The 20,204-nt window shown below is 43.0% G+C and overlaps 1 protein-coding gene across 1 annotated transcript in view; it reads left to right on the top strand.

The window, feature by feature from the left end:
• Positions 1-20,204, top strand: part of NPAS2 (neuronal PAS domain protein 2) — a gene marked incomplete at both ends in the record, with an annotated part of 96,559 nt that overhangs the window by 46,614 nt on the left and 29,741 nt on the right. The window contains 6 exons of the mRNA XM_079536694.1: positions 2,462-2,515; positions 6,981-7,129; positions 10,146-10,237; positions 13,222-13,311; positions 18,389-18,509; positions 19,440-19,553. Of these exons, the coding sequence (XP_079392820.1) occupies positions 2,462-2,515; positions 6,981-7,129; positions 10,146-10,237; positions 13,222-13,311; positions 18,389-18,509; positions 19,440-19,553 (620 nt within the window). The remainder of the gene's footprint in view (positions 1-2,461; positions 2,516-6,980; positions 7,130-10,145; positions 10,238-13,221; positions 13,312-18,388; positions 18,510-19,439; positions 19,554-20,204) is intronic.

Below are 20,204 nucleotides of genomic sequence, written 5' to 3'. Positions count from 1 at the left end.
GGGGTGTATGGATTTGTTTTCTGGATGCCCCATTTCCTCATTAGCTGAAGAAGCACTCATTTTGAAAAACTAACCGGAAAACACAAAATAAAATATTTCTATACGTGTTGTTATGACTTAGAGCCCTGGTGATGGATTTACAGCTTGTCCAGACTCCTCCTATTATGGGAAGCCCTCTGGCAGACCCCAGTGGCTCAGGGGTGGGGATGGCCATGATTTGCTACAAAAGGAACCTGGCTACCAAGCTAGTGTGCAGCTAGCAATGAGTTGGCCCTGCGTGTTGGGAGCCAGGTAGCAGTGCCAGATTCTGCTGTACCTATTTTATGGAGAACAGCTTTAATTTCAGATGGTACATGTGTACCTACAAACGTTGTTAGCAACGTTTATGATACTCTGGAGATTTTGCCGTGTGAGCAAACAGAAGTAAAATGGCAATTAGGTATTGTCTAACGGTAGGGACAGCACAGTGGGTCCAGAATTTCATGTTAGTGAGTGAGAAACATTGTTTACTGGAGTCTGGCTGTGAATTGCTGTATGGGTCTAGCCAGGTCCCTGTCAGAGCAGACCAGTCAGACCTGTTGCTTCCTGGTAAGAGTAGGGGCTTCCCTGCAATGTAATTCCTTGACAGTTCATGCAGTCCAGCTACAGGAAATCACTTTCCAGAGGACCAGTGTGCCTTGCAGAAGCAGATGGGGCTGAGTAGCACCTATCCCAGTGCACCATCTATCGCCACACAGTGCTCCTGCTTTCTGCCAGGAATCTGCTGCAAACAAAGGAGCCCCTGGTGCAGCAGAGGAGGATCTTCAGTGATTCACAGAAGGACCTCTGCTGACGCTGCCCTGTGTCTCATGCCATGTCCTAGATCACAGATTCATAGAATCACAGAATGGCCTGGGTTGAAAAGGACCACAATGATCATCTGGTTTCAACCCCCCTGCTATGTGAAGGGTCACCAACCACCAGACCAGGCTGCCCAGAGCCACATCCAGCCTGGCCTTGAATGCCTCCAGGGATGGGGCATCCACAGCCTGCTTGGGCAACCTGTTCCAGTGTGTCACCACTCTCTGTGTGAAAAACTATGCAATGTCCTATGCAATGGACCCTTGCGAGCAAAGCTCTAGCAAGCAAAGGCAGCAGTCCTAAATGACAGCCCTTGCTGTACTGCCGATGCCTTCTTTGCTCTCCAATGACATAGCTGGGCATTGCAGATTCAGTAAGTGAACAAATAACAGTAAAAAAAAAAACAACAACACTTAGTTTGTCATCGCATTTTTGCGTGAATTATTTGAAAATTCCCTTGTTGGGCTGACAGCTCCATTTTGGCACTTGGTGAATAATCACCCGTAGGATTTGTAGAATGCTGGTAAATAAAATTTAACTGGGACTATAAATTTTCCTGGTCTAAAATATGGATTGTGCTGTGGCTGACTTGCCTGTTTTCAAAGCCAAAGAAATATGTGAAGAAAACAAAACCCTAAAAACTACATCATGCTATTTATTTTCTGTATCACAGAATTCAGCAATTTAAATTTGCCAGCCCCTCAGCCTTCATATTTTCTATTTATGCTGCTCCATCAACACATCGAGCACCAGCTTTACCCTCCAATCAGTGACCTGTAGCTTTAATTTCTCCTTCCTCTTATATCTGATAAAAAATTGCAGGGTTGTTCTGTGTTCTTAGCTAACTGTTGAGTAATGAGCAGGTGGAACAGGACTGCAAAAGCACCACTGACAGAAGGAGGGATTTTATCCACTGTTCTTTCTATTGATAACTTTTCACTCCTGATTTTTAATAAGGCAGTTTGGAAACAGGCGCATTCCTGTATGACTCATAGGTGGAAAATACCATGGACTTAAATAATGCACAGCAATTAACTTCCCTCCTCCCCTCTCCAACTTTACTCATGTCCTACATTTTGAGGAAAAATTAAATAGCAAACTTGCTGATTTTTGTGAGTGCTGTCACTGCATGTCATTAAACTGTGCCTTTGGGAAAGATGCTTGGGCCAACCCAGCAGTGTGGTGCTGCCCATTCAGTAAATGGGTGCAGTGAGGGACTGGAGGAAGCATCTGGGGGGGATATTGGGAGCACCTCTAAAGCCTCCTCTACTTGCTCTCAGCCTGGAGCTCATTCAGCCTGCAAGCTGACAGAGAGCATCCTCAACACTGAAAATCCCCTGAGAAACGTCTGTTTCTGTACAGCGTTGACGCGCAATGTTGTGCCTGGGAGCCTTGATCCCTGGCTGCAGACCCTACAGCTAGTGTGACGCTGAGGAGTAATGCTGTCTGCAGTGGATGTTTCTTAAAATCATGGACTGTGGCTTAAAGCACTGCTGACACATTTATCTGACCTGGATATCATCACTCTGTTATTAGAATGAAATAGCGTGACTCTGAGATTAACCTGAAAGTAGAACTAACAACGTGACGATTCATAATGGTTCTCACATTCCTTCCACAGGAAAAACTGCTTAGACAATCTAATGGATGAAGATGAGAAAGACAGGGCAAAGAGGTGAGCACTTTTCCTTTTTGAACCCTCTTTAACTCTTGGTGAGCTTGATGGTGCTTGTTGCTGCAGAAGCTGCTTTATCCATAATCAACTAATAAAAGAGAAGAGAGGAAAATAAAGCCAAGCTCAATCTGAAAAACTGTCGTATCAGAGTGCAAGTCCTGGACACCCTGTAAGAGGAAAATAACTTACCAATTTCCTGTAGAAACGGTCAAAAAAAAACAACAAAGGTGTGTTTTTTCACACTAGTGAAAGAGCACAAGGCCTAAAGAATCAACAAAGCAGTCCTGCTGCTGTAGCACATCATCATAGCTCTCAGAATGTAGAAAATATGTGACTTTCTTTTTACAAGAAGCATATTGCAAAAGAAAAGGAACTTTAAAAATGTGGGGGTTTTTTTGTAATATGATGGCCACTTACTCAGCAATGCCTATCTCACGGTGATGAGAACACCCAGACGTTACCTTCATAACAGAGAAAGGCTGTTCAAAGTGCTGTGTCAGCCCTAAAGTGACAGAAACATTTATTTCCATATATTCTTTGCTCCACGATAAAGTCCCAGCTGATACGTAGGCAGGAAATTGTTGCGAGCACTCTGTGGGCTGGGGAGGGCTGTGCTTCAAGGCAGAAGAGCCGTGCAATAAAATGCTAATAACTGTCCAATCTGGCTGGCATCTGCAGTGTCACAAAGGCTGTTGGAAAGCATTTTATGTATTTATTTTCTGGAAGCATTATCAATACTGCAGCCTGCAATCTAATTGTTTAAGAGGGAGACTCTGGTTGCATGCATTTTTTTTTTTTCCCTGGTTCCCCCTAATGAGAGTAATTTCCAGTCCAGGCACAACTAGTTGATCCATTTTCATCTCTTTTGATTCCTTCTCCTCTCCTTCCTTCCCTGCGGCCTTTTCTCCCTGATATAGGTCAGTACACACTGCAGCCACACTCAGCCTCTCTGCTTTGCTCCCTCCTCCAATGTATGCAAGGCTGCAAGGAGTCACCTGCTTTGCCCTCTGTGGGGTTTAGCTGATAAAACAGGGACACTTTACTGCATGTGGCTGTGCTGAGACATCCACAAAGAACACAGATGCCTGCAGACAGGGTGGTCTTGGGGAATGGATGCCTCCTGTCGCATCGCATCACCAAACGTTCTTTCTTTTTAGTGCACGAGGACCTGAAGAGTGTAAGATGCAGGGACCTTGGGTCAAGGAGGTGGAGGGCAGTAGGCAGCCCACATCTAGCTGGTCTTACCACTCGTCGTGCTTAAGACCTCATTTTTCAGATATTAGCATTGTTGAAACAAAAGTGCATTAAATGAACACGCAAAGGACAAAAATAGAATTAGGCGTATCCTCACGATCGGCGATTGTCATCACCATCTGGTGTGATTTTCATGCCATTTGTTCAGGGAGGAAGTTTTTGATGTGCCCTGGGGCAGGCCTGCTCTAAGGTGGATGAAAGAAAAGATAACTTTTAAGATGTAAAGAGGAAATCACTTGAATTGCAATGTAAGCACTTCTTGGTTTTTAGAAATAAAACTAAATTGGAAATTAAGTCTGGAATTGTGGAGTCATAGAATATCCTGAAGGGATCCACAAAGACCATTGAGTCCAACCCCTGGCTCCACATAGCACCACCCAAAATCCAAGCCCTATGTCTGACAGCGTGGTCCAAATGCTCCTTGGACTCTGGCACTCAGGGCTGTGACTGCTGCCCTGGGCAGCCTGTTCCATGCCCACCACCCTCTGGTGCAGAACCTTTTCCACACCTCCCAGCCTGATCATAGAAGTCTACAGTTACTGAAATATACGAGAACCACCAAGACTCATTTAAAAGCTGCATGGTTTGTTCTAAAGCTTTAAAGAAAGACAAGTGTGGGAGAAGCCATTGGCTGAACATTCTGATCTTATGGAGATCAGAAATTGTAATTTCATTTTCAATTTTTTGATGCTAGATTAAGTATACTTAATTTTATAGATATATTAATATCAAATGAAAGGTATTCTTTGTTTTTTCTTAACCCTTTTTCTTGTAGTTTCCTTTAACTAATAGAAAATTTTATATATATATATATATATATATATATATATATATATATATTTAACAATTCAATTGAACTGCAAATTCCAGCCAAAATCAGCTTGGAGTAAACCTTGAGACAACACTTAATAAATTAAGGCTAGCAGTTGCCATTTTCCACTCCAATAAAATGTAAATTTAAGACTCTGAATTAAAGTATGTGGTACAGCTACCTGCTTCGATGCATATGCAATGTAATCCATTGGACAGCCAAAAGAAATAGGAAATTTAGTGTAAAGTCACATTTCATTGTAGATCAGCATCGTGCAATGGCTGCCGGTCAACAAGTATCGGCCTATTTCTAAGACAATAAGCAGCAAGTATGTGATAATAAAAATGGTTATTGAGAACACATCTGAATAGGTGGGTTTGATCTTTCTGAATTTGAGCTGTCCTGTATTGCCTCTAGCTGTATTCACTACAATTCCAGATTTTATTCATACTGCATCTCCTTCCCTTGAGTATGTGTGTTTTTTTGGAGTAGCGGGGAGAGAGGAGAACTGGGATGAGCAGTGTGGAATTAAGACTGTTTTGGCTTACTGTAAGTGATATAGCCTAGCAATGAAGTAAACAAGGCGCGGGAGCAATCTTCCAAGGGAAGTGATGAAACCTGCATTATTTAAGGCATTTACAACTGGATTGAACTAAGGCATTTACAACCATATAGGGATAGTTTAGATGACCTAATTGTGGGCTTTTTTTCATCTTTTTCCCCCTTTTTAAGATTTTACTGTGATTGTCGATTCAAATCTTGGAAGAGTTCTTTCTGTCAAAGGAGTTTTTATGTTTCCTTTGTGAATAAAATGTCAAGTATTAAAAATAGGTGCTTTATATTTCTGTCAAAGCATCTTTATTTTGGCAATGCAACACTTTCCTGGTACTTTATTTGATTTTCAGGAAGATCAAGACCCTTTGAGCTTAAAATGAACTGAGGACTGAATTATGAGAAAGTAAAATGTTGACATTCTTTAAGTCCCCTTGAACTGTACAGAAATAGGATAAGGATGGAGCTTTTGACATCTTGTTCTGACAGCCTTTTGCACTGCAGTAAGAACAGGCTGGAATCAGTCAGGCAGTATCCACCCAATCTCTTGTGTTCCAAGCTGTAAAATAATCAAACGTTGGCTTCTATCCAGTGCATCTCCAAGTGTGTTTAGGGTTGAGAGCAAGACAAACAAAAATCACCCAGCCCTCTGTTGGTAATAACATCCAGAAGCCTCTGCAGTGATTTCTCTGATAAAATGTTTATTGCCAGACTGGTCCTTGGGGGGATGTAAATGCTGGGCTAAATTCTGCTCTCATTTTCACCAGTGTGTGGACAGAACTCCTTACAAGGTACAGCAGAATTAGCTGTGATGAGACACTCAGAAAGAGAACCGGCCTCTTGGCTTTTCTTTCCTGCCTACATATAACCAGATTTTTAGATCTTTATGTCATTAATGAGGCAAATCTTGCCTGCTTGGTGACCTCTCAGAAGAACAAACACATCTTCTGTATTATGCTTATTTTAACATAGCTGCAGAAGTCTGAGTGATAGTCTTCATATTGAAAGACTGTCATATTTTTGGGGGTCATTCAGAAACCTTTATTTGTGCATAGTTTCATATATGTTTAAAAAATGAATGAAGTACACAAGCTGAAAAGATTATCAATAGCTTAATGACAGTGTCATGAAGTTGCCAAAAAATTCCAGATGAAGTCAGGTCCCTTCTTCTGTTGAGCTCTTCAAATACAGCAGTAGAAGTCGGTTTTCTCTGATGAGCCAGCAATGGAAATAGACAGGACTGGCTGAGAGTTGTAGAGTCATCACTTCTTATCCAAAGAGTTTGGACCTAAAGTGATTTGCCCAGTGGCACTCGGGCATTATGGGCAAGAAGCTATGACTCTGCTAGCACTTCTGATCCCCACATCCAGGTATATGTCCTGGCCTTGGCCCCCATCCATGCTGAGATGGGATGCACACATCAGCCATCCCTCCTTTTTTGCCCTTGGAAAGGAGACTGAGCTAGGGGGCATATGAGCCAGGTGGGAGCCTCTGCTAAGCTCCCTGATGTGAATGACTGGAAGACAACAGCCCCATGGCTCTCTGTAAAGCAAGCTTAGATGTACCCAGAGGACCTGCATGAAGAGACAATCTCTGGGTGGACCCCATTCCAGTGCAGTGGCTGAGCTGAAGGACTGGAGTTCCTCTCTCCTCTTAAAACTGCCCAGATGGGTGTGCCCCACAGTATTATCAATCTGTACTCTGCTCTTTTATGAATGATTTGCCAGTGCCAATCTTCACATAATGAGGCCTACTGCATGCTGATTTCCACATGCATGCATTACAAAGAGGAGGTGCGTGATGATTCCTCTTCTTGCTCCTCTCATCTTTTTTTTTCTCCATCTATAGGGCTTCGCGTAACAAGTCTGAAAAGAAGAGACGTGATCAGTTCAATGTTCTCATCAAGGAGCTCAGCTCAATGCTTCCGGGCAACACCCGTAAAATGGACAAAACTACTGTGCTGGAAAAAGTCATTGGCTTTCTGCAGAAACACAATGGTAAGAGTTACTGCAGCTCATCATGCACTTGCCAAGCGCTGTTACAAAATCCTGTTTCCTTCAGTGATTATCAAAATGGCTCAAGGGGTTTAAAAGTGCCAATGTAAGGTACTTTTTTCTACCTCTTGGCTTCTCAAAAGATAATTTACGGTCATTGCGCTGCCCAAATCCATCTCCTCAGTTGTTCTTTAGTTGAGAATGGCTCTCAACCTGTTATGGAAGGTGGTGAATGTCAGGAATGGAGGCAGCTGTGCCTTGCAGCTTATGTGAAGAAAAGGGGTGCTTTGAACAAGAGGAGTTTGGGGACGGAGGGAAGATTCCTCTCCTTGAATCTAGCAACATTCTGAGAAGAACGAAGCACTCACCTCAGCTTCTCTATGGAAAAGTACCAGGAAACAGTCTGATCAGCCCCTTGCTCCTCAGTGGACTCTGTAGGACTCAATTTCCACAGACAGCAGAAAATTCAAATCAGGAAAGGCCCCAGGTTTTTGAAGTCAGTGTCAGCAAATTGCATCCAGAGAAAGCTTTGCTTGGTTTACACAAGCAGAAAGCTATGTCATGTTTGTAGAGCATGCAGTTGTGTGCAATTTTCGCCTTGGAAAGGCAGGAGCTTGTTTTAGGTTGCAAACACGGTGACAGTGAGGTGTCTCAGAAAGGTTCCCTCACTGCAGAAATCCCTGACCATACTGATCTATCCCCATTGGTCTTGTTTCCAGTCAGTGCATGAGCATACATGGAAGGCTCCCTGATGCATGCACATCCTCTAGCAGGAAAAAAGACTTATGAAGTGCTTCTCCTCTATAAATCAGGACTGACATGGAGTCCTCTTGCTCTCCTTCCATGAAGAAGAGGCTGAGAATTTAGCAGGCAACTATAGGGAACGTCCACAAAGTGGAGAGCGCTGTCATGGCTGATGCACTGCACCACCCGGCTCACCTTGTTTGTCAAACATCTCCCTCTCTGGAAGTGCTCTGTGGGAAGTGGAAAAGAGCACAGCAACTCTTCTATCATAGCTCCCAACATAATGGAGTTGCAAATGCCAAACTTATTGAAGAAATAAATATAATGATTCTGTTGTTAAAGTTTCTTTTTTTTTTTTTTTTCCCTAGACAAGATGCCCATGAGAAAGCATGACTGGGGCGTCTCAAAGTTTGATAATTGTATATATTTATTAGAAAGTAATAGCAGTAACTTTTTTTTTTTTTAGCTATCTGAGACAGAGTAAAGCAAAATATGAGTATGCTCAGTTATAAAAGCCAAGCAAAGGGCAATCATACAAGTCTTGAAGAAGTGTAGACAAGTGTGGCTGATAGCCCAAATGATTTACTACAAAAGGGACTTCATTTCTAGAAGAACAAACAACTGGGTAAAAGAAATCCAACAGTCATAAATCCTTCCCCAGAAACTGGGTCAAACTGTGACTGGTTTTGTGCACTCGCTAAAAACAGTGAATGTTATCTATTTTTAAACTAGATTAGTAGTCACACAATATAATACAAAGCATCACCATTTAAAAAATGTTGATTATCTTCAGAGTAGTTTGGATCTGCTTTATTCAATCGCATTTCCCTTTCACTTAGTAGGCTAAACCAAGATTTTAGTTATAACAGAGGCGCAGGTCAATTTGTAGAATTTTTGGTTTCGTAAACAGTCTCTTTCTTTATAATCCACAGAATCTCCCAAATCTCAAGTAATTCTTCTAGCAGTTGATGTTTTGTGTATATCAGCTTTCCCAAGCTGAAAGCATCCTTTATTTTGAGACCACATAATGCAAATCTGGCTGGGGCTGATCTCTACTTTTCTTTCGTCTGGTTTTCATATCTCCATGTAAGACCATCTCAGCTGCCCATGACAGCCCCAGCAGTGCAGACAGCAAGCTGAACTCACTGTCTCCGCTCATAAACCTGGAACAGAACTTTCATTTATTTCTAGGAGACAATATGCACAGGCAACATTATAAATTTACTCTCTTTAATAGCACTGAGCTATTTTCATTTCCCTGGCCAGTTTGCCTATGTGCTTGGAATAAGGAGCATTGGGTATTGCGTGCTCTGTAAGTGTTAATCAATGGGATTAATTAGCAGGTGGTGCTGAAAGGAAAAGGCAGGCTGCACTCAGCATCCCCTCACTACTCACTACGTCAGTACTGAACGACGAAGCCCGTTTGGAGAAGCAGAGTGAGCAGTGAACAAAAACAGCACCAGATTCTGTAAATCATAAGATCTACCCCATAACACTGTCTGACAAGTCTGGCAATTCTCAGGCAAAGCTAGCACAAGTCGCTGTTTTTTGGAGCTTACCACAGTGCACCCAGCTATCCCTGGTACTGTGCCATGTTTCACTGCTACGTCATGATTTGTCACTCTGGTGTGCCTGCACTCCACTCAGGCACCACTCATCCATGGGCTTTGCTGACAGCAGGAGCATCCTCATGGGCACCATCCAAGTGGACATGGAGGATGCCTATGAGGGCTTGACTCTTACATTTCCCAAAGTACAAGTGATGCAGTTCCTATGTATCACTTGCATTTTGGTGAATGGAGGAATTCCTCTGGTGTTTAGGGTTATAGGGTTTGGGTCTTCTCTGAAGGGGCATTTTTGCTATTCTTCATTTGACACAGTAGCTGTAGGCTGAACTCTAGCTCCTGGGTGTCCTAATTTTGAAACAGCATGTTGTAAATTCCAATTTGGCATGTGCCAAACCTCATCTTGATCTTCATTTTGTGCAAAGTGTTTTTATCTTTGAACAATACTTTAGTAATGCTAACTGATGCCAATGGCTAGGTGAATACAAGTTCCCACAGAAGCTGGTTCAAGCTGAGTTGAACAAAAACAGAGGAAAATACTTCAGGCTTGGGCCAGTTGAGGCAGTCATTATTCTCTCTGTCTGTATGCAAAACCCGTACTTGAAAAATGGAATTTTTGAATATACAGATAATTTCTACCTTTTCGTATATAGTCTTGCAAAATATAAGTTTCTCTGAATTTTAAAAAATGAAATGTTTTATTTATCTAGAAGTGTCAGCACAGACGGAGATTTCTGAAATTCAGCAGGACTGGAAGCCTTCATTTCTCAGCAACGAGGAATTCACCCAGCTGATGTTGGAGGTGAACGTGCATACAGCTCTGCTAATTTTGCCTAGCAGTTGTGGAAATTCCCATGCTTCTAGAATAAGATGTGGCTCGCAGCTCCAAAAGAGGTTTCAGGTACCCCTGTGTTTGCCCATCAAGCAAAGGGGTGAGAGTTGGCTCATGGCGCTGCTGCTCACCCTTGCACCAGCAGCACTGCTGCTGCAGCACCCTGCAAAGAGCTCCAAGAAATGCAATCCAAAAGAGATTTGAATCACAGATTACATTTTGTTTGCACAACCTGGGGTGAGGGAAAGGGCATGCAGCAGTTTATCTCCTGATCTCGTAATGCGCTATTATTAATATTTATGCAAGAGTAGCACCTACAACACAGCAGTGTCACGTCCCTTTAGTGCTAGGTGCTGTACAACCAGATCAAACCTGACAGCTCCTGCAGGCTTGATGCAGTTAATACTTCCACTATAATGAATTTCCAGGCCCTTATCAAACACTTTTTATTCTAATAGAGAGCGGGGTTATTTTGCAATGATAGGTTTTAAATTATCTTTAAATTACACCATAGGTGCTTTTAACACTAGCAGGGATTTCAAGGGAGGTGACTCAATGGCGCTTATGCACATTTGAGATGAAATGCAAATGAGCTGCTAAAATGCACTTTTCTCTCTTAGTAACAGCTAGAACCTTCTTTAACAATGATCTTCTCCCATGGTAAACATGCTGAAGTTCACTGTGATGGGATGCCCCAGATTCAGGGTTGAGAGATGCTTCGCGCATACTGTACCCATGACCACTGATTCCAATGTAGTGCTCAGGAGCACTGACATACGTTGCTCTTTCAGTCTGCATTAAAAACAGTTCCCTCAGGAACCAACATGTTGGTAGATGTCTTGACTGTTGATTCTGCTTGTATCAGCCACACAGTTTTAAAGTAAGAAACACTTACTTTCAAACTTCCTGGTTTGTAAAATACCTTCCTGCTAATGTGAGTTTCAAGTTGATGTTGGGGATTGGGATGTCCTATTGAGACAGATGTTCAGTAGTCACTTCTTTTTTCTTTTTTTGCCTTTCCTCTAATCTTATTTTATTAGCATTTGGACAAGACTTCTTAAAGTTCTTCCTGTTTTGTTAACAAAAGAATGGGAAGGATTTTTTCAAGCATTGATTCAAAGAAGTCGTGTCCTACCACAGAACTACGTCAGCTTTCCTGAAAACAGCCCCTTTTTACTCAATGAAAAGTAAGGAAATTACACACGAGTGGGGACCAGATCTGTTGGTCCATCCATGATTGTTGCAGTACAGAAAGCTTTGATGAGCCACATGCCATCTTCATGCTGGAAGAGGACTGCAAGTAAATAAACACAGAATTATGTATGCACATGTTAACTTGATCTCACCACAAAAGTCTGATATGAGTCACTTTGTATGATTTGCATTGAATATGAAATAAAGACTCGGTTTAAAAAAAATAATAAAAAGAAAAAACATCCTTCACCATAGTAACATGCACAATCCAGCTGCCTTGTGATACCACTGCTCTCTTCTGAGGGTTAACAGATATCATGCCTTTTAGAAAACAGCTTGAATGTACTATACTGAAGAAAAACATATCCTCTGCACTTAGATTAACAAAATCACAGTAACTGGAGGGTTAGGCAGCTGGAGGGTTTTCAGAAATGCTAAACACATACTCTTCTGCTGGGGTGTAAGTTATTGACCTGCTTTTCAAAGGATTGTAGCACCAGCAGATTCCCATTGACTTAAATAGTTGTGGGTGCTCAGCATTCTCTGAAAAAAGGAACATATGTTTGTGTCTTTATTCAAGGCTTTGTGCTCTCCTATGTTTTTTTTTTTACCAAACAATTAGCATTTCTAGTGTTCTTAGAATTCTTACCCTTATTGAAGTCAGCAGGGGAGAAGGATGTTCGGCAGCTTGCAGGATGCAAGCCTGTCTTGGAGGGGGGCCCAGCTTTGCAGGGAGGGTTTGTGACCCGGTGCCACCGCCACCACCACCACCAGGCTGTTGGACACAGACCTGTCTTTGGAGTGCACCTGACATTTTCAGTCCTGCTCGTGGCACTTATGCTGCTCCAATAGGGCAGTCAGCACCAGCTTCACCTGTGACCTGGCAGAGAAACCACTGACCCATTCCACCTGAAAGCACTTTGCCAGTGGTTTAATATTGTCTCTGAGCATCTGCTATCGACTCTGAATTTTTGAGGTGATCTGCTCAGAGTAGGTGAAACGTTGCTTTAAATCTGGAAGTCTACCTAGGTTTAATTTAGAAGGAGATTGATCTCCAAGCTTCCCAGCTCAGAATAAAGAAGGAACTAATTTTGGAGGTGAAATTGCTGCTGTGCAGAGGATTGGTCCTTTCAGTGCTAGGCATGAGGGGGCTCACTGCAAGGTGGGACCCGAGTGAGGAAGAAGCTCTGTGGAAGGGGGAATTTCTCTTTGAACGAGTAATCCAGTACCATGACCTTTAGAGTAAATCACTCAATTAAAAGTCAGACTAAGGATTATTTGATCATTTGCATTGCTTTTACTTACATGAAAGCCCAGTAACGTACAACATTACATTTATACAAACTGAGATTTATGAGTTTTGAAGAGAACTACCATTTTGAGATAGGACTGCATCCTTTCATCGTCCTTTGATATTTACACAGAGCTCAAATTTTCATTTTAATAACTTCCAAGGGATCCAGTCTTAGTCATTTTGCATTATTAAAATGTGTGATTAATTTAAAAACTGAGACATGAAATATTCCTGGGAGCCCTTTGTTGCTTCAATAGTAGGTTTTGCTAGACTACAAAGAGTGTTGTAAAAGTTAAATCAGACTGTAAAATCAGAGAATTACTGTTCTGCAGCGTGAGATAACGTTTCTACGACTCAACAACAATACGGTGCTGAAGTAAAATGGTTTTGATCAACATGCAGTGAGACATGCTGTTTACTCCCCCCTTCCCTACTAAAGCACTCTCCACTTGCATGTTTTCCTTAGGCATTGGATGGCTTCATCATAGCAGTAACCACAGGTGGGAGCATCATCTACGTGTCTGACAGCATCACACCTCTTCTAGGGCATTTACCAGTGAGTAACTCTGGCACAAGCTTTTTTCTACTAAAAACCATAGGATTGGGCCCTGCCGTGTTAAAAACAGACACAGGAGGGTGGGAGATGGGGTGAGGGGATGTTTTCATGCAAACGCAGGGAGAGTTTTTGTCTCTACATTATGCCAGTTGTTGCTGTTGATCTCCTTTGCTCCCTCTCAGCATGATTCATGCACTTCAAGTTTTTGTTGCTATGAGGCACTTGGGTTTGAATGGAAAAAGCTCTGTGGGAATCCTCTGGCCAAGGGAGGGATGGGTTGACCTGGCTGATCTTTTCCATCTTCGATTTCTAAGCTAGTTCAGCCCAGCAAGGAGCTTGCTAAGGGCCTTATTCTGCTCCACGGAGGTAAAAGACATAAACCCCACTGCACTCAGAGGGGCAGAAGGTAGCTGGCAACTGTTCCCCTTCTTGAGCTGCTTGTGGAGATGTTGCTGTGAATGCAGTAGAGAGTGGCTGCGCTGGACTCTGCTCCTGTTGCTAAGGCTGCTCTGGGAGGAATGGTGCAGTAATGAAGTATTAATCCAAACACTCATTTTTAGTAGCTCAGTCTCAAATAAATGCGTGCCCAGGAGAAAACAATACCTGCCAAATCATTATTTCACTGCCACCGTTCCCATGTTCTTCAGAAAATTACAATTATTTTTCTCTCGTTTACTTTTTCACCAAATACGTGCTGTTTTCCACCCAGCCAAGTGTATTTCACACACACTACCTTCCTGTAGTACAAACAAAAATTATTTTCTTCTGAGGCGAAAGGAACTTGATGAAAGGCGGCAGCTCCTGGTAAATGCAAGAATATTGCTATGCAACAACAGATTGAACTGAATCTATCTACTCCAGTTTTCTTTAATCGTAAACAGTTGAGAACCCAGTGGTTGACTATTTTCTGACATTTGTCTTCAAATCAAAGGCAGAGAGAAAGCTGTCCTGCATGCAAACTCCTGTGTTTTCATACGCTTACTGATTTATGTGGAGCTCTTGGAGCGGGTCCAGACGAGGGCCACAAAGATGATCAGAGGGCTGGAGCACGTCTCTCGTGAGGAAAGGTTGAGGAAAGTGGGCTTGTTTAGCTTGGAGGAGAGAAGGCTCTTGGGAGACATCACTGCAGCCTTCCAGTACTTGAAGGGAACATATAAATAGAAGGAAGAATGACTTTTTACGCTATCTGATAGTGATAGGACAAAGGAGGAATGGTTTTAAAATAAAAGGAGGAGATTTATGTTAGATTTTAGGAAGGAATTACCTAATTAAAGGGTGATGAGGCGCTGGCACAGCTGCCCAGAGAAGCTGTGGTACCCCATCCCTGGAGGTGCTCGAGGCCGGGTTGGATGGGGCCCTGGGCAGCCTGAGCTGGTGGGGGGCAGCCCTGTCCTTGCAAACACTGATCTTACTGGACTAGATGGTAGATCTGCTGCAGATAATTATCTTTTCAGGAGGACCACTGATGTCAGGCCCTTGCCAAAAACAAGCAAGCTACCTCCATAACTGCTCCCATCAAAGCAGCTCACTGCAGCCAGGGTTGGGAACCAGCCTGAAGGCAGCAGCAGAAGTCCCACAGACCTCAGGGCTGACAGAGCAATAGTGGCAAACCCTGCCCCACCAGTCTGTACCCATGCAGTATGTTTTGCAAGCTGGCTTCTACCAGCCCGAGGTGCGCAAATCATGTGCCCACGTTCACTGTGCGGCTCATGGGAAATTTCAGCTGTCCTTTCTATTCGTGTTCTGAAGTTCTAAAACTAGTCAGAGCGCTATCTGGAAAATCTACATTACTTACTTTGTTAACAGCCAGGATCTACTGGTAAGCTACATTCAGTCACTGTTGGAGGGACACCATACCAATTCTTCCTCCTCTGTGAGTGCAGGGGAAAAAGAAGATACTGTGTAAATCTGCTGCTTTGAGCACAGAAAGGAAGGCACAATTGGGCAGAGCACAAAGCAGGGCTCTCTGAGGGCCCCTATCCACAAATCTGATGTATTTTTTTTTCATTAAAATCATGGAAGACTCTGGTGCTGAGAGTAAATATATCCAATTCTCTTTTATTCAGCTTCCCTAAGTTTCATGGAGCGTTTTCAGACACCAGCTGCCTCTGTGGTAATTCTAAATAGTCTATTATTGCAAGATTTGGAGACTTCTCCCAGGGTTGGCTGATGTGAAGAAAGGTTTAGCTAATGTGGTTAGACTGGCTGTAGTTAAAGTGAAATGAACTACTGTAAATCTGGTCACAACTCAAAGCATTTAGCATCAGCTGATACACTACACCTCTGAAACCATGCTGGCCTTGGGAAGAGGGTCGCCCCTGCTTCTTCTTATCAGCTTTGCTTCATGAAACAGCTAAATGCAGATGGCAGAATGCCAGTTTCCAACCCACAGGAGGAAACTCTGCTTTCTTTCTACTGGACTTAGGCAGAAAGTGCTGCACCTGCTCACTGACCAAGGGCTGTGGTGGGTGCTTTAGTTAAACATCAGGGCTTACAGAGCTGCTCACTGCAGAGCAATTGGGCAAAGCTGCAAACTTTCCCCTCCACCATATGCGTTTTTGTCAGTGGTGATTACATTTTGTTCCCCTCACCTTTCACCTATTTGTCATGGTACCAGGTGGCTGCCTCTTCAGGTCTGGTACAGAAAGAGCTTGCATGACATTTTCTACAGCTCCAGTGAGACTGGTATATTTACTCGTCTCTTTATTTTTGGCCTGTCAATAGGTTCCTGGTTGGCATATTGATTCAAGAATACTATTGTATTCCTGAGTTGGATGAGATCCAGAAGTTGTTCTGTGCATTTCTCCACAGGTGTTCCTGACCTCTTTCAATAGCAAAAGCTGTAAAATACGTGAAGTAGATTCTATCTGTTCTGTCCTGTCTCTAAACAGAAGGGATACTGCAGCACTTGATCATAATATGGAGACAAAAGGCAGCACAGAACCACAGACTGGCTGTTGCTGGCAGGGTCCCCTGGGTCTCTCTGGCCCAACACATCTGCAGCAGAGCCACCCAGAGCAGGGTGCCCAGGGCCTTGGAGATCCCCAAGGAGGAGACCGCACAGCCTCCAGAAAGCCTGTGCCAGTCCTCTGTCACCCACACAGCACAGAAGTGCTCCTGGTGTTCAGAAAGAACCTCCCGTGTTCCAGTTTGTGCCCACGGCCTCTTGTCTTGGCACTGGGCACCTCTGAAAGTGCATCCCAAGGTCACCAACAAAGCAGTAGTGAATGTGAGGAGCAGTGAGAGCTGACATCAGGTGCGGAGATGGCCTGCATTTAGCAGTGAGCAGGTCCTTCCAGCCCTCCCGCAGCTACTGCTGAGTGGATGAGAGAGTAATTAACCCTCATGACACCTGTCTGAGACTGGTAGATAAGCATCATTATCTACCATTTACAGGTAGAAAAGGATTGGGAAGGAAAATTACTTTTCCAAGACTGTGCTGTAAGCCTTGAACTGAACTCAGCACAGCGGTTTCCCTTCTTTGGTCTTCATATTCTCAAAATTATGTGAACAATGTAAAATATTTTGTGTGACTATAATGTGGATATTTATATATAACTGTATCACATGCAATATCAGTGGGTTGTGTATTGAAGAGGTACATATTGAAGTCACAAAAATAATTTTCAAGTATTCTTCACAAAAGGAGTATTCAAGTAGCAAGCACGCTTAATAAATACTTGTGATTGAATAAATTAATATATTATTGCATCAAGGTAAGGGTACAAACTGTCCCACTCTAATTTTCGAAGTATGTTCACTGCATTTCCCTACCCCAAGTAGGAATTACGTAGAGAAGAGCAGGCCTGGGTAGAAAGCGGAGGGAAACCAAAGCATAATCTTAAGTAAATATATGAATAAATGATGATGATTAATAACTTGCCAGTCTCGTACAGGGCTAACACATTTTCAGCACAAATGTGCAGTCTGCTAGCAGCTGCTCTGATGATACAGTGGGGCTGTGTCAGTACGTCAGCTTGGTCCTAGGTAGTCTCTAGTGAGATGAATGCAAGTTAATGCCATTAGAGGGTTACTTTATCTCACAACATCCTTTCAGGTAGGCTTGTCAGGCACTGTGTTGGTCACTGCACTGAATACAGGGAGATTTTTTTCTTGGCAACCTTGTGACATACTCTTGTCTTATCCACCATGGGCCGGTCATGGCCTTGTACAGAAATGGTTCCATCTTTCTGTTCCCCAGTCCCTGTACCAGTGAATAGCTCTCACTCATCACAGTTGGATGCATTTTGAGTTCCTTCCCGCTGGCCACAAGGCTGGAAACACCTGGGCATTCAGTTCCAGAGGGCTTGTGCTGGTGGCACCATGAATTCATGGAATCATTAAGGATGAAAAAGACCAAGATCATCTAAGTCTGTCAGTTTATGCCCACTCACGTCCCTCAGTGCCACATCCACACGGTTCTTGAACACTTCCAGGGATGGTGACTCCACCAGTTCCCTGGGCAGCCCGTGCCACTTCCTCACCACTCTTTCTGAGAAGAAATTTGTCCTAATGTCCAATCTGAGCCTCCCCTGGTGCAACTTAAGGCCGTTGCCTCTCATCCTGTTTCTAACTCTGCAGGAGAAGAGGCTCACCCCCACCTTTCCACAGCCTCCCTTCAGGTCGTCGTAGAGAGCGATAAGGTCTCCTCTGAGCTTCCCCTTCTCCACACTGAATAACCCCAGTTCCTTCAGCTGCTCGTCATCAGGCTTGTGCGCCAGACACATCACAGCTTCATTGCCTTTCTCTGGACTTGCTCCACGATCTTGATGTCTTTGTTGTAGTGAGGGGTCCAAAACTGAACAAAGCACTGAGGTGAGGCCTCAACAGTGCTGAGTACAGAGTAACGATTACCTCCCTGCTCCCTCTGGCCGCACTATTTCTGCTACCAATTAGGATGCCATTGGCCTTCTTGGCCACCAATTCCCCATCCTAGGGGGATGACAGTGCTACAAAGTGATGTCCATGGCAGAACATCTCCTGGAAGAAGGATTCATCATGCAATGTGAATGTCATGGTGATGCTTGTTGTGACATTGCTGTTTAATATCAATATTTCTGTTGGTTTGTTTTTGCAGTGTGATGTCTTGGATCAGAATTTGTTAAATTTCCTCCCAGAACAAGAACATTCAGAAATTTATAAGATGTTATCTTCCTGTATGCTTATGACAGATTCTGCCTCATCGGATTACCTAAAAAGTAAGTTTTATTTTATCTTTCCCAGTAAATCAAAAAGCGTGGGTAGGATAAAAAACTTTTCACAGAAGGAGGTTTTTTTTATGAGGCATGCATTATAAAACTTACGTTCATAGCATTTCAAAGAGATCTTGCCACCTGGCATGACCCTTTGGTACTATTTTTAAATTAAACTCATTGCATTTATTTTATAGGCAAAGTACTTGCAGTTGTGTTAATTATTAAATATAGCATCTTTTGAGACAGCTGAGGAAAATAGGTTAGCCAGTGGTAACAGTTTGCCTGAGACAAATCACATCTTAATTGATATTTCAGCCCATTAAAATAAGATGCTGTTCAAAGATATGCTAGCGGTGCATACCTTTGTTTTGCATTATAGTTGAAAAGTGGCTGTAAAATCATCATAATTCTTTTTCAAATTGAATTTATTTTTCTTAAAAATCCTTTTTATTTGCCTCAACCTTATTCACTCTAGGAGGTAAGATGAAGGAAAGCAGAAAGCACACAATAATGTGAGATGTACAGCTGCTTAATTTACTGCATACATAAATCTTGCAGCTCATAGTTAATATGCTGAAGTTATTTTAATAGATTTTTTGAAATAATTAGGCATAGTTTTGCAACACAAGATGTAAAACAGCTGTGAGTCATGAAAAACCTAAACAGAAAACAAAGTCATAGCTGTAGGATACAATTCTCTACCTCAATATGCCAGTGTTTTGTCAGTGCTATGGTGAAGATGGTGGAAGAGAAGAGGCCCGCATAGGTCAATTACACCCAGAGCTCTTGCAGGGGCTTTGACCCTGCCACTTATTGCTTCTTGATGTGTAGGACTCCGAGTGGTAACACACTGCTCTTGTGCTGCAAGATTGGGGTTGTGTTTAGCTCAAATAGTATATTTATTTATTTCTTCTTCTTCTTTTAACAATCCAGCTGACAATGAACTAGAGTTTTATTGTCATCTTCTGAGAGGAAGTTTGAACCCAAAGGAATTTCCAACATATGAATACATAAAATTTGTAGGAAATTTTCGGTCTTACAGCAATGGTAAGCTTTAATCGTTGTATAAATGTTACTTCAGCTATGTAAAATGGTCTGTAAGTATTGCTCCTTTGAAAAACACAGGCTTGTACTGCACGGGCTTTTTGTAATGTTGTGGGGCAGATTTCGCTTCGTGTGGATCTAACAGCTGATTTGCAAAAGCTGAATGAGAAATGGCCAAAATTGTCAGTTCCTGTTGTTTATGCCCTTTGTTTGCTTTGGACACTGGGCAAATTTGCAAATACCGCCAGCTTCAGAGGAGGGTTGGGTTGTACTCTGCAGTACTGCGAGTTACAGCTGTACCCATTAGACTACACAAAGGGAATGCCACCCTATCTACTGCTTATGTGGAACACGGATCCCAGCCTGTGCCAGAGGCAATAGCCTATCAGATTTGCCCTCTCATCCCCACAGAGCCATTGTGGGGAAGGGCGACGATGCGGTACCCGAAGGCCTCCCTTTAGGCTGCCATTTCCCACTCCTACCCAGCACCACTGAGCCTGATGCCACAGCACGGGGAGAGAAATGCACTTGGCACAGCCCGCACTGTGGCATGGTCATCCTTAGGAAACCATCTTTCAAGGGACAAGGGGCAGATTTCTAGCTCATGTGCTCCCTAACAAACAGATTGCTCCAGTTCTTAGTGTCAGAAATGAA

This window comes from Tetrao urogallus (genome assembly GCF_951394365.1).
Source record: "Tetrao urogallus genome assembly, chromosome: 1".
Classification (NCBI taxonomy): Eukaryota; Metazoa; Chordata; class Aves; order Galliformes; family Phasianidae; genus Tetrao; species Tetrao urogallus.
Note: the sequence above shows the minus strand (reverse complement) of the source record. Positions and strands in the feature narration are given on the sequence as shown.